The 15155-nt window shown below is 41.8% G+C and overlaps 1 protein-coding gene across 7 annotated transcripts in view; it reads left to right on the top strand.

Moving 5' to 3' along the window:
* Nucleotides 1–15155, top strand: part of agap1 (ArfGAP with GTPase domain, ankyrin repeat and PH domain 1) — a 759171-nt gene that overhangs the window by 434316 nt on the left and 309700 nt on the right. For all 7 annotated transcript variants that reach the window (XM_072578526.1, XM_072578525.1, XM_072578524.1 and 4 more), the window contains exons 5-6: nucleotides 6287–6428; nucleotides 13462–13596. In XM_072578526.1, the coding sequence (XP_072434627.1) occupies nucleotides 6287–6428; nucleotides 13462–13596 (277 nt within the window). The remainder of the gene's footprint in view (nucleotides 1–6286; nucleotides 6429–13461; nucleotides 13597–15155) is intronic.

Here is a 15155-nt window from a genome sequence, read left to right as displayed (position 1 = left end):
CTCTCTCACTCTCTGTCTCTGCCTCCTCTCACTCCCTCCCCCTCTCTCTGTCTGTTCTGTCTCTCTCTGTCTATCTCTCTGTCTGTCTGTCTGTCGCTGTCTCTCTCTGTTTCTGTCTGTCTGTCTATGTATGTGTGTTTCTCTCTCTTTTTCTCTCTCTCTCTCTTTCTCTCTCTTCTCTTCGCCCCCCCCCCCCCACCACCTCTCTCTCTGTCTGTGTCTCGCTCTCTCTCTCTCTCTCTGTCGCTGGCTGTCTCTGTCTGTCTGTCTCTCTCTCTCTCTCTCTGTCTGTCACTGTGTCTCTCTCTATCTCTAACGCGCGCGTGCTTCCTTTTTCTGTTTCCCTTTCATTAGCTTGTGGTACAAGCTGAATATCTTCATGTTACATTGCTAATCTTCCTGTCATGAATCTGATAAATTATGTATTGCTTCTCTCTTTCTCAGTTCAGCTCTCACCCTTCTATCTTCCAACTGCTACATCTCCAGTTCACGTTGCTACTCTTTCTTCTCCATCCACCAATCTAGTTAATGAATCTATCCTGCCCCAATTCATCCTGACAACTCCTCACTCAGTCTGTTCCTAATGATGCTTTAGCTCTGAGGAATTGAGAACTGAGTAGGTATTCTTTATATTGCAGTACCGGCATGGTACAGAGTGATGTTTCTGCATTCTGCAGTAAGGATGCAGCCGCAGTGTGCTCCCTAATGGGGGTAAGTGGGTTTAGAGAGCATCTGACACCTGATCCAACCATAAGAGAATTTTTAAAAATTGGAAAAGGAGTAAACATTTTTGTCCTTCAAGGCTCCTCCACCATTCAATTTGATTGTGGCAGATCATCCTATTTGTTATCCTGTTCTTGCTTTCTCGTCATACCCTTTGATCTACTTAGCCCTAAAAACATATCTAACTCTTCCTTGGAAACATTGATGTTGTGACCTCAACCACTTTCTATAGCTCGCTTCTCTCCAGGTGAAGAAATTTCTCTTCATCTCAGTCTGAAATGGCCTATATCATATCCTTAGAGCATGATCCCTGGTTTTAGACTCCCCGGTCATCAGAAACATCATCCTGCATTTATCCTTTATCGTACTGTTAGAGTTTTGTAGGTTTCTATGAGATTTCCCCCTCCTAGTTCTTCCAACTCCAACAAATGTGGTCTTAGTTGATCCAGTTCTCTCTATATGTCAATCTTGCTATCCCAGGAGTCAGCATAATAAACCTTTGTTGCATTCCCTCCATAGTCAGAACATGCTTCCTCCAATAAGGAGACCAAAACTGCATAAATACTCCAGGTGTGGTCTCACCAAATCCCTGTACAATTGCAGCAAGGCATCTGTGATCCTGTACTCAAATCGTCTTGCTTTGAAGATGAACATACCATTCTTCACCGCCTGCTGCATCTGTATGCTTACTTTCAGCAATTACTATACAAGGACACCCAGGTCGCATTGCACTGCCTCCTTTCAAAATCTATTGCCATTCAGAAAATAATCTACTTCCTTGTTTTTTTTCCAAAATGGTCCCTATTAATTCACATTATACTTCATCTGGCATGTATTTGCCCACTCACTGCATTGGCCAAGTCACACTGAAGCATCTTTGCATCCTCCTCTCAGTTTACTCTCCCGCCCAATTTTGTGATATCTACAAACTTGGAGATTAGATTTTAGATTAGATTAGATTACTTACAGTGTGGAAACAGGCCCTTCGGCCCAACAGGTCCACACCGCCCCGCCGAAGCATAACCCACCCATACCCCTACATCTACATCTACATCTACCCCTTACCTAACACTACGGGCAATTTAGCATGGCCAATTCACCTGACCTGCACATCTTTGGACTGTGGGAGGAAACCGGAGCACCCGGAGGAAACCCACGCAGACACGGGGAGAACATGCAAACTCCACACAGTCAGTCGCCTGAGGCGGGAATTGAACCCGGGTCTCTGGCGCTGTGAGGCAGCAGTGCTAACCACTGTGCCACTGTGCCGCCCACGGTGATATTGCACTTAATTCCCTCATCTAATGTATATTAATATGTATATAGTTAATAGCTGGGGTCCAACCACTGGTCGCTGGCTGCCTTTCTGAAAGATCCCCATTTATTCCTACTCTTTGTTCCCTGTCTGCCAGCCAGTTTTCTCTCTATCTGTACAATCCCTCCAAGCCCATGCACTTTAGATTTACATGCTAATCTCTTCTGTAGGATCTTATTGAATACCTTTTGAAAGTTGTGCCAATCTTGCTGTGCAAATCACTCCAATGAGGAGCGTCGCTAGTTAAATCCCACCAGGCATGGTACTGGACATTACTCGTGTTGCTCAGTGCACTCCTGATATGCCCCAAAACCTTGGGATTTCTTTATGGTCAGGGAACAGTACAGCAGTGTCTGATGAGATTAGAAGAAAAGGAATCGGTTATTCTCAATCCAGTAGTACTCTGTACCAAACTCCTAATGGAGCAATGTATACTCAAGCTGTATATCCTTTGAATGAATCTCTCAAAAACCAGCCTCACACCATCAGGAATGCACATGGAAAACAGTCCAATAAATTACCCTTACGTATCCAATTTTGCATGTTAAGGATGGCCAGTTGGTTACAATACCAGTGTACCACCAACTTCCTGTGCCTGGGAAGAATTGTTGTCACCAGACACTGGAATGGGTAGCGACGAAGGGTAAATTCCAAGTGTCTGGAATTGCTGCCATCAGCTTTGGGATTTGGTACCTGTCCAATCTGATAATGTGCAAGTTAACATGTTGGAATTTTAAAAAAAATTGGAATTGCTGAATTTATTCTAGCATCAGTTTGCAAAGTAAAATTATTCTTATAATGAGCATTTACAAACAGGCAACCAGATTTTTTATCTATCAACTTTCTGTATTTTCAAGGCAGGCCTTGTCAACACCACCACTTTGCCTTTGGAAATCAAATCAAATAAAATGTAACAGAGACAGATTATACCTCCAATTATTTCCATCTTCTGTTTCTCGCTCAACATTGTTTAAGCAGTGAGTGCCAACATGGATAAGTTAGTATGTCTGGTGCGCATACTTGAGCTGTATTATATCTTATTATAAGGAATTTCGCATCTTTACACAAAAGAAATCTTAAAATTTTTCAAAACAACGTTATATTTTCCAGGAGGAAGACTGCTTCAGCTACTTTGCCCAACAACTCAGTGCTGGTGTTTTGCTGTACACAAGACACCACCCTGCCCTAGTTCATGTTTCCCTGTCAACATATCCTTTTTCCTTTTGTCTTCGTGCCTATCTCACTTCTCTTTGAATGTGGCTGTGCTGTTCTCTTCAACCTTTTCATGTTGTGGCAAAATTTGACATTCTCACCACACTGAGCAAAGAAGCTTCTCCAGAATTTCTTATTGGATTTATTAATGATTATTTGGATATACTTGGAGTCCTCCCCTAGTCCTCCACGATTGCCAGTTGTTAGAAAAAATTCTGCAGTAGTTAGAAAATCTCTTATACACTCCTGTTTTCCTATGCATCCATAGAGAAAGGGCTAAATGTGTAGTCAGTAAAAGCTCACAATGGCCTGACTGAGATGGGGTAATGATGGGCTGATATCACTTTGCCTTTTGACATCAAATCAAATAAAATGAAACAGTGACAGATTATCCAGCCTCTCACATCTCCTACATGCTAGACTCCATTAAAATTAACTAAGTGAAAGTGTGTACTGCAGATGCTGGAGATGAGAGTTGAGAGTGTGGTGCTGGAAAAGTGCAACAGCCGCATCTGAGGAGCAGGAAAATCGACATTTCGGGCAAAAGCCCTTTCCATTAAAATTAAGTTTGGTTTAATGTTGTTAATTTACATTGGTGCTCTTGTTACCTTTGTCATTACCAGCTTGGCTTTCCACAGAAGCTCAAAGAAGTTGACACGTTAGGCTTCCTCCTAACCCTCCCTGGCCTTTTGACCTCATACCCAGTAGTAGTGTCCAGGCCCCTCTATCAGCCATCACTCAGTAGCACTTACATCTCTGAATCACAAGGTTTTGGATTCAAGTCTCAGTCCAGGGTCTGAGTACAAAATCAAGTCTGGCAGTCCATTGCAGTACTGAGGGAGTGCCATCTGTCATTTGAGAATTAAAACGGAGGTCTGATCTGCCTGATTAGGCGGATGTAAAAAATCCCATGGCATTAATTTGAAGATGAGCGGGGGAGATATCTGTTGCATCCTGGCCAATATTTATCCCTCAGAAGGCACTACCAATTAGATTATTTGCTGATTTATCAAATTGCTGCTTGTGGATCTTGCACACATGCTGCATTTCCTACGTTACAGCAGTGACAACAATTCAAAAACACTTAATTGACCATAAAACACCTTGAGATGTTCACTTGTGAGAAATACTGTGTAAATTCAAGTTTCGTTTTTGTTAATGATGGGTTTTTTTTCCTAGACATGATTCACATGTCTCAACATTGGTTCCTTTGGGGCTGGTCTAGAATGAAAACATGTTTGGGACCTGAGTTTGTTTGGAGAATTGAACAGGAAGTGAAGTGGATGAAAAAGAGATTTCAGAGGGACTGCAGGAATTTGTAATTGGATTGATCCCAGAATTGAGGCTGAATTTGATACTAGCATTTTAGAAACCACAGAAGATGTTTTCTCAGCCTTGCGTCACGTTCTCAATGTTCTGTACAACACTTTAATCATGAGAAAGGATTTAAGAAATGAAAGGGTACTGGTGAATGGATGCCTTTTTAAAATTGATAACCGTAGGGTTATGTTGGTCAATATTGCAGTTTATTAATTTCTGCTAGCTTAACACTACTGAGGACTCTTGAAGTGGATTTTGTACATTTACTGTTAAGACAGATCTCCTTTAGAATACCTACTCATCTACTTCAAAAAGACCAACTATTTATTTTTCTCAAAGGCCTGAGATAGTTAATTTCAGAATGCCCTGAATCTCAGAACACAGTTGTGTTCTGTCTGTGGGGTCTGCTTTAGAGTTGGTGTCGTAATGGAAACTATGTGAAAACATCATTTATAATCCAAAATAGGTGAAATTTGAAAGTACCTTTTGATTTGGGTAAATTAGGAGTTTCAAATTCCAACCTGTAAAGGCTCAGATAAAGGAGCAGTAAGGGATTTATCCTGAGGCAGCTTGAAAGGTTGACAAAAAGACTCTGAAGACTTATGCAAGCTGAGTTGTGTTACATGCTTGAGTGAAACCACTGACAGTGCACTCCAGCTGGTGCTGGTAAAGATAAAGAATAAGTGTGAAGTAAATCCTGTGACAGGAGCACTTCTCTTAGAGTGAACATGGAGCAAGACCTCGAGACAAGGTCAGGCATGGTTTAGGTGACTTATCTCACCTGATTGTAATACACAGATCTGAAAATGTGTTGCTGGAAAAGCGCAGCAGGTCAGGCAGCATCCAAGGAGCAGAAGAATCGATGTTTCGGGCATAAGCCCTTCTTCAGGAATGAAGGGCTCTTGCCCGAAACGTCATTTCTCCTGTTCCTTGGATGCTGCCTGACCTGCTGCGCTTTTCCAGCAACACATTTTCAGCTCTGATCTCCAGCATTGCAGTCCTCACTTTCTCCTGTAATACACAGATACCAAACGGCATCATGGTTTCACTGAGTAGTGAGTGTAAATAATTCGAATCCTTAAACAACAGCTTGATGGGTTGGAGAGATTTAGTCAATGGAATTATATTGTTTCTCATGAAGTCTTATGCCTGGTTGATAATATGGTTTTGTAAACATAATCTGAACCTGGTAACTTTTTTGCATTTCGATTTTTAGCATTACACATGTTGACAAGTACAAATTTCTGGAACCACATCATATCATTGATTACAGGCCGAAAGTAATGGGACTTAATGCAAAAGATTATGTATTCTAGCCAAATCATTAGAATAAACAGAGCCAAACTTGTATTTCCAAAATAAAAATAAAGAGGTCAGTAATTAAGAGTGTCCAGTGTATCACTTGCAATTTATGTCCCAATTAGTTGAAAAACTATGTTTGCAAATGTCAGGTGGATGTTAGTAGCCTAAAAGCCATTCATTTTAAAGAGTGTGATAAAGAAAGTGCACCTGTTAGCTCTTGGTGTTTGCTGTTTGAAGGAAATCCTTGTTTTATATTACCTTCATCTTCCTTAGCATGGGACTAAGAGGGTGAGTATATTTGAGACCTTTGATGGGGCCACTAGCAGGAAGGTGGTGAAAAGGATGGAATAGGAGATGTTCTTTGCATTGATCTGCCTCAGCGGTTCCTCACTGATTGATCTCAACTCTTTCCAGTTTGCAATGTGGGTGGATGCTGTTATCTTTGTCTTCAGTCTGGAGGATGAGAACAGCTTCAATGCAGTTTACTATTACTACACCAGGATGGCTAACTATCGGAGCACCACAGAGATGCCAATGGTACTGGTTGGGACGCAAGGTAAGGAAATATGTGTTACCAAGGTGATTTATAATTGATGCTCTGTGGTATAGGACACAACCTCATGGGCAAGAACTGGAATATTGAGACACAGGCAGTATATATTTGGCCATGCCAGGTTTGAGCAATTGTCTCCGTGTAGCGTTGCCATTTTTCTTGTTATTTTGTCTTTTGTATTATATTGAGCTAATCTCCCAAGATTAAGTTTATGAGAAGAATAGGATCAGAGATTGACGGATGAACTAAAAATAGGGAATAGGAATGAATGGATTATTTTTGGGCTGGCAAGATGTCACTAATCATGTATCATAAGCTTCAATGCTGGGCACCCAGCCACTTTCAATTTACATTGATGACTTCAGAGTGGACTGAGAATAACTTGCCTAAATTTGCTGATCATATAAAAGCTCAGTGGGAATGTAAACTGAAAGGGCATCAAAGTGGGCAGTATTTAATGGAGGAGACTGGGGTTTTGCCTGCCAGCTGGAGAACTGGTGAGAGCTCAGCATAGTTTGCTGTCAGAAAGCCTGCCAATCAGACACATTACTGAGGCAATCCACTCACCACCACCACCCCTGCCCCCCCGAAAACCTGCTGGCCAGTTCAAAGGGAGGTGGTTTGGCACCAAGGGCAAATAGGATTCCCTTCCTGATGCAGGATTCCTTAATTAGGCACTGAGTGACATTAATAAAGGGAATAACTCTAGATGCTCTCAAACAATGGGACTTGCTCTTTGGACTTCTCACATGGTATCCCTTGCCACTGCTGGATTGAGAATCAGCATTAATGCGCATTAATTGCCCACTTAAATGTTGTCCACGGGCTTTCCTGCTTAGTACTTTTTTGCAGGAGAGACAGGGAAGGGGTGCATGACCACCCAGCACCTTCCTGCTTGATTAAATGCCACCCAACATGGGACACAATGGGCCAAATGCTGCAACATTTCAAGGAACTTCATTGTTAAGCAACTAAATTACACCAACTTGCTGCAAAGAGATCTAGACAGGTTAAGTGAATGGGCAGTAAGATGACAGATGGAGTGTGAGGCAGGAAAACCTGGAATTTTTTACTTTGGTAGAAAAATTAGAATTGTACGACCTTATGCAGAAGGAGATCATTCATACGTTGTGCCTGTGCTGGCTCACTGAAAGAGCAAATGTCCTTACACCCTCATGTGCACATTTTGTCATTGACTGTCTGAACATTCCTTTCCTCAGGTGTGAGTCCAAGTCCTGTTTAAAATTATTTGTCGAATCACCATCTTTTCAGTAACATAAAGTTCCAAATCCCAACATCTGTGAAAACATTTCTCCATGTCTCTCTAGATACTTTGCCAGTGAGTTTTAATCAATTACCTGTAATTATTTGAAAGATTTGCCATTGGTCTCCTTGTATGTGAATTCCAAAATGTTCCAATGGACCATAAGAAATAGGAATGGAAGTAAGGTCATTCGGCCCATTGAGTCCACTCCGCCATTTCATCATGGCTGATGGGCATTTCAGTGCCACTTGCCCGCACTCTCCCCCATAGCCCTTAATTCCTTACGAGATTAAGAATTTATCAATCTCTGCCTTGAAGGCATTTAACATCCCAGCCTCCACTGCGCTCCGTGGCAATGAATTCCACAGGCCCATCACACTCTGGCTGAAGACATGTTTCCTCATTTCTGTTCTAAATTGACCCCCTCGAATTCTAAGGCTGTGCCCACGAGTCCTAGTATCCCCACCTGACGGAAACAAATTCCCAGCATCCTCCCTTTCTAAGCCATGCATTGTCTTCTAAGTTTCTATTAGATCTCCCTTAAACCTTCTAAACTCTAATAAATACAATCCCAGGATCCTCAGTCGTTCATTGTATTTTAGGCCTACCGTTCCAGGGATCATCTGTATGAATCTCCGCTGGACACACTCCAGTGCCAGTATGTCCTTTCTGAGGTGTGGGGCCCAAAACTGGACACAGTATTCTAAATGGGGGCCTAACCAGAGCTTTATAAAGTCTCAGTAGCACATCACCGCTTTTACATTCCAACCCTCTTGAAATAAATGATAACATTACATTTGCTTTCTTAACCATGGACTCAACCTGCAAGTCAACCTTTAGAGAATCCTGGACTTGCACTCCCAGGCCCCTTTGTAATTTGACTTTATGAATTTTCTCACCGTTTAGAAATTAGTCCATGCCTGTATTCTTTTTTCCAAAGTGCAAGACCTCATATTTGCTCAAATTGAATTTCATCAGCTATTTCTTGGACCACTTCCTAAACTGTCTAAATCTTTCTGCAGCCTCCCCACCACCTCAGTACTACTTGCCTGTTCCACCTAACTTTGTATCATTGGCAAACTTCGCCAGAATGTCCCCAGTCCTTTCATCCAGATCATTAATATATAAAGTAAACAGCCCCGACACTGAACCTTGCAGGACACCACTTGTCACTAGCTGTCGTTCCAAAAAGGAACTTTTTATCCCAACTCTCTGCCTTCTGTCAGTCGGCCAATCCTCAATCCATGCCAGTAGCTCGCCTCGAACACCATGGGCCTTCACCTTCGTCAGTAGCCTCCCATGAGGCACCTTTTCAAAGGCCTTTTGCAAGTCTAGGTAGATAACATCCACCGGGTTTCCCTGGTCTAACCTACTTGTTACCTCTTCAAAGAATTATAACAGGTTTGTCAGGCACGACCTCCCCTTACTAAATCCAGGCTGACTTGTTCTAATCTGACCCTGCACTTCCAAGAATTTAGAAATTTCATCCTTAACGATGGATTCTAAAATTTTACCTGTAACCAAGCTTAGGCAAATCAGCCTATAATCTTCCATCTTTTGTCTTGATCCTTTCTTGAACAAAGGGGTTACAACAGCAATTTTCCCATCATCTAGGACTTTCCCTGACTCCAGTGATTTTTGAAAGATTACAACCAAAGCTTCCACTATTTCTTCAGCCGCCTCCCTCAGAACTCTAGGATGTAGCCCATCCAGGCCTGGAGATTTATTAATTTTTAGACCTTTTATGAGATACAATAAATAATTAAGACAAACGGTGTGTTAGCCTTTGCTACAAGGAGTTCACAAATGTGAATAAGGAAGTTTACTACAAATATATAGGGTTTTGCTAAGACTGCAGTTTTGGTATCCATTCCTAATAGGTGCAATAATTTCATTAGATTAATGCCTGGATTGAGGCATTCGACCTATGAGGAGTGATCAAATGTGTTGGGCAAATGTTCCCTGGAGTTTAGAAGTACGAGATTTTGTTAAGATATACGGAATTCTTAGAGGGTTTGATGAGGTAAGAGACTTAGACACTGCTGTCCCTGGTTGCAGAGCCTAAAATTAGAAGCTGTACTCTTAGATCTACCATATCTGCCTGAGATGAGGTGAAATTCCCTCACGTGGGTTGTGAAGCTTTGAATGCTCTGCCCCAGAGAGCTTTAGATTGTCAGTTGTTGAGTCAGGGTGATGATCCAGTCACCACATTACTGAGAAAGCTGTGGAGAAAATGACCATTCATAGCAACTCTCCTGCGGAGCAGGGTGGGTTAGGGGGAGGATTAATAAAAGCATTCAAACTCATGGAAGGTTTCAATAGTGTAAATTGCCATAACTATTTCCATTTCAGTGTATAGTTAGGCACACACCACGCTAGCTTGCTGTTGTTTGCCTGTGAATATTCAGTGCTTTGATCTCCCTGTGAATATTGGGAATTGTTGTTGAAAATGTCTATTTTAATGGGTGGCCCATCATTTGCAATGTATTTCACAGATTTGACCTGTGTGCTATATGTAGCCTTAAGTCTTTTACAAGTAGTAATCAGAGGAAATCTTTACCTGGAATATTTTGCAGCTTACTTCAAGCCTATGTATCTAGCTACAGATCCGTTTCCTCTTTTAATTTAAATTAAGCAACGTAAGTGCTCTTCACCACTTTATTGTTGTTAGAATTGCACTATTCTACGTTTTAAGACCATAATACCATAAGTAGGAACAGGTGTAGGCTATTTGGCCCTTCAAACCTGTTCCATCATTCAATAGGGTCGTGACTGTTCCTGCATTCCTCATGTCCACTTTCCTACATTTTCCCTGTAACCCTTGATTCCCCTACTGATCAAAAATCTATTAATGGGTGGCACGGTGGCTCAGTGGTTAGCACTGCGGCCTCACAACATCAGGGTCCCAGGTTCGATTCCAGCCTCGGACGACTGTTTGTGTGGAGTTTGCACATTCTCACCGTGTCTGCGTGGGTTTCCACCGGGCGCTTCAGTTTCCTCCCACAGTCAAAAGATGTGCAGGTCAGGTGAATTAGCCATGCCAAATTGCCCATAGTCTTGGGTGCATTAGTCAGAGGGAAATGGGTCTGGGTGGGTTACTCTTCGGAGGGTTGGTGAGGACTGGTTGGGGCAAAGGGCCTGTTTCCACACTGTAGGGAATATAATCTAATCTAAACACACAGCCTTAAATACACACAAGGTGTCTGCCCCTACAGCTCTCTGTGGCAAGAAGTTCCAAAGACACTCAACCTTCTAAGAGAAGAAATTCTTCCTCATCTTAAATTGGTGCCCCTTTATTCCGAGACGATGCCCTCTGCGCCTAGACTCTCCCATGAGGGGAAATATCCTCTAAGCACAAGCACCTTAAGAATCCGATATGTTTCAATGAGATCACCTCTGATTCTTTCAAACTCTAGTGAGTAGAGTCTCCATCTGTTTAGCTCTACTCATAAGACAATCTCTCTGTACTGGGGATCATCCTAGTGAATCTTCTTTGAATTGCCTCAAATGAAGTGACCTTGTAAGTTTTATATGTTGCTACTGTCCTCTGCTGGCTGATTGTGGGTATTGTATTAGATGACAGCCCTCTCAAAGTTATGTTGCTTAACAATGAAGTGCCATGAAATCTTGTGGCACAAGATGGCATTTGGCCCATTATGTCCCTGTTCACTGCTTGAAAGAGTGAATAATAATTCCCACATTCCTGTTCTTTCCTCATAATACTGAAAATTTTTGTTTTATAACTTTTCCATTTCCATTTTGAAAGTTATTATTGAATTCGCCCCTGTCCTTTCAGGCAGTACATTCCAGATTATAACAACTTGCTGCCTAAAAGCATTTCTTTTTACCTGAGGGAAGATATATTGGCCTTGGAGAGTGTGCATCTTAGAACGATAAATGATCTCCAAAGTAAGCACTACAAAAATTGAGATGCAGTGGTCAAAGGTTTCAAAATGTAAAGGAGAACAGAAAACAGGAGCTGAAGAAACTATTTTTGCTGGCTGCAGAATCTTGGATGAGGAGGCATAGCTTTAGATGTTCGAGCCAGAGCTTTCAGGAGTGAAGTTAGGAGAAGTTTCTTACACATAAAGGGTGGTAAAAATCTTGAACCATAGTCTGTAAGTGTCGATTGATACAGAATCAAAAGTTAATTTTGAACCTTTGAACTTGTTAGACTTCTGTTCTCAAAGGCATTGAGGATCATAGGGCAATGACAAGTCTATCTAGTTAGAGCATAGATCAGTCATAACCGCATTGAATAGCTGAAAGAGGCTAAAATGGCAGTTCCTATATTGCAAGCTCTGATCCCTTTGCCAATGATCTTAAATCTTATTGATTTTCAGCATTTTCAATCAAATGTCTGCTTAATCTTCTCTGCTCTGATGAACTCAGCATCATCAATCTCACCACGCAATCAAAGTCCTTCATTTATGATACCATGTGAGTCAATCTCCTTGCTAAGGCCTTGAAGTGTGTTATCCAAAATTAAGTCCAAAACTCCAGCTCAGATATAACCTATAATTGATAATGCTTGAGCATCACATCCTTGTTTTTATCAACATTTGGGGTCTAGTTCTAAAGAAGTTATATTAGACTTCCTTTAAAATTAATTCACGGGATATGGGTGTCACCCATTGCTGTGGGTCTGGAATCACATGTAGGCCAGACCAGGTAAGGGCAGTAGTTTCTTACCCTAAAGGACTTTAGGAACCAGCTGGATTTTTCGAACCATCAACAATGGTTTCATGGTCATAGAATCATAGAATCCCTACAGTGTGGAAGCAAGCCATTTGGCCCATCTAGTTCACATCGACTCTCTGAAGAGCAGGCACCCAGACTAAAACCAACCAACGCCGCCCCCCCCCGCCCTCCCTGCCCCCCCCCCGCCCTCCCCACCCTCCCCAATCCTTAGTGACACTGCAATTCCCATGGCCAATACACTTAATCTGCAGACGGTGGGAGGAGACTAGAGCACCCGGAGGAAACTGATGCAGACGCGGGAGAATTTGCAACCCCCACACAGACAGTTGCCTAAGGGTGGAATCGAACCTGGGTCCCTGGTACTGTGAGGCAGCAACTTTATTGAATTCAAATTCAATAATTTGAAATTTATTGAATTCAAATTCCACCACCTGCCACGGCAGGATTTGAACCTAGGTCCCCAGAGTACTACCAGGGTCTCTGGATTAATTGTCTCGTGAGAGTAACACTAGGCCATCACCTCCCATTAAAGCATTACCTCTTGTTTATTTCTCCACACATACTGCCACACCTCCTGTGTATCTCCAGCACTTGGTTTTTATTTCAGATATATAGCATCTGCTGTCAGTTGCTTTTACTCCTTATTTTATAGCCTATTCGTCTCTGTGTAATATCAAGACTCCTGTATGTTTTTACAATAGCTTCATCAGTTTGTCTCGCTACCTTTAAAACCTTTGGTGTATTAATCCTTTGTCTTTGTCCTTATGTCCCCAGTAAAATTGTATCATTTAGGCTATGCTGCCCCTCCTAATTTTTCTTCAAAGATCCATCTCTTAGCACTTCCCTGCATTAGGTTTTGTCAGCCATGTATCTGCCTATTTAATCGTTGTTCACATCTTCCGGAAGTCAATTGCTGAAGACCGCTGTGGCTTGATTTGGCGTGTTGAAGATAGTTTTATGTTGTAGTCCCTTGCTCTTACAGTGAGAAAGGTGCTGAGGATCCTGGTTGGTTTATCTCTACAAAGAGTGCTCAGCATCTGGTAATCTGCTGTTCATACTGTCTCTCCACAGATGCCATCAGTGCCGCAAATCCACGTGTAATCGATGACTCAAGGGCCCGGAAACTTTCCAACGATCTGAAGCGATGCACCTACTATGAAACGTGTGCCACCTATGGCCTGAATGTGGAGAGGGTGTTTCAAGATGGTGAGGCTTTTTATTAACTTGCTGAATTATAAATTTCTAAATTGGAGCTGATTGGTGACCTTTATCCATATTTTCTAGCTCCCACAGAGCAGCTAAAGAGCCATCACATTTCAGGGCTGTGTCTTATGAATGCCTAGCTGTCAAAATGCACCAGCTCCCATTGTGTCTCCTGTTTGGCAGTGTTAATGATGTAGAGTTCAGGCTGTGCCCTGTGTATCATGTGTAGGAATAGCAGGTGTCCAACACACTACACATTCAACCAGGCACTTTTCTACATGCTTATTAAATCGCTTTTTTTCATCAACATTTTTTAATACTTTATTTTCCTTTCCAGTCTCTGACCGTAAAGCTTTCCTGAATTTTTATTAAATTCTTTACAGCTGTAACTGTTTCCCTGATGTTCCCTGAATATGTCCTTCCAATTTCGATATTTTTATTTCTACCTCTTTCACACTTTATTTTTGTTTTGATTCATCATCTGCACTAATGATTACCATTACTGTTTCATGTCATATCTGAATGATCCAATATCCACCTGGTAAGGCTGTGAGCTTGGGCCAGAGGTAGATGTGGAAGAAATGTGTAGGTAGGTTTTCCAGCAGCTTGTGTGTTCAGTGGTCGATGGAAAGGAGAGGAGCTTGGATTTGAACAATTCTATCATGATCACCATTGGAAAGCTGCTGTTTTGGGTGACTCTGAACATCAAGGCACTGGGTAGGATGGAAGGAATTGTTTGTGTCTGACCTATGATTACGTGAATCAGTTGTGTCTGAGTCATGGCCAGCTGGCCCAGGACCGCATATTATTTGACATGTACATGTCTATTTTTAAATCTTCATTTAAATTGCCTGATGCATTAATTGGCCAATAGAATTGAAATATAACCCTGAAAAACATGACAACTGGAATGAAAGTTGGGTGCTGCAAAACAATTATCCTTTTTTAATTAAAACAGGAATGCTTTGATCACAAAAATCCAGAGACTCAAAATATATTTTACTGATAGCTAAATTATTCCTATTGTCTCAGTGTAGATATGTCATCTGAATATTACATGTATTTGGAAAGACAAGGACTGTTCGGGGTAGTTAACAAGGCTTTGTGCATGTGAAATGTCTCACTAACTTAATTGAGTTTTTTTGAAGAAGTGGCCAAACAGATTGCTGAAAGCAGAGCAGTGAACGTTGTCTTTATAGACTTCAGTAAAGTGTTCAAGAAGTTTCCACATAGTAGACTTGTTAACAAGGTTAGATCATATTGAATACAGGGAGAATTAGCCATTTAGACACAAAATTGGCTTGAAGGGAGGAGACAGAGGGTGGTGGTGGAGGGTTGCTTTTCAGACTGGAGGCTGTGACCAACAGTATGTCGCAAGGATTGGTGCAGGGTCCACTGCTTTTGGTCATTTATGTAAATGATTTGGATGTGAATATAGGAAGTGTAGTTAGTAAGTTTGCAGATGACAGCAAAGAAGGTGACCTTAGAGCTCAGTGGCACCTCGATCAGATGAGCTGATAGGCTGAGGAGTGGCAGATGGAGTTTAGATAATTGTGAGATTC

The sequence above is a fragment of the Chiloscyllium punctatum genome, chromosome 10, assembly GCF_047496795.1.
Source record: "Chiloscyllium punctatum isolate Juve2018m chromosome 10, sChiPun1.3, whole genome shotgun sequence".
NCBI lineage: Eukaryota > Metazoa > Chordata > Chondrichthyes > Orectolobiformes > Hemiscylliidae > Chiloscyllium > Chiloscyllium punctatum.
Note: the sequence above shows the minus strand (reverse complement) of the source record. Positions and strands in the feature narration are given on the sequence as shown.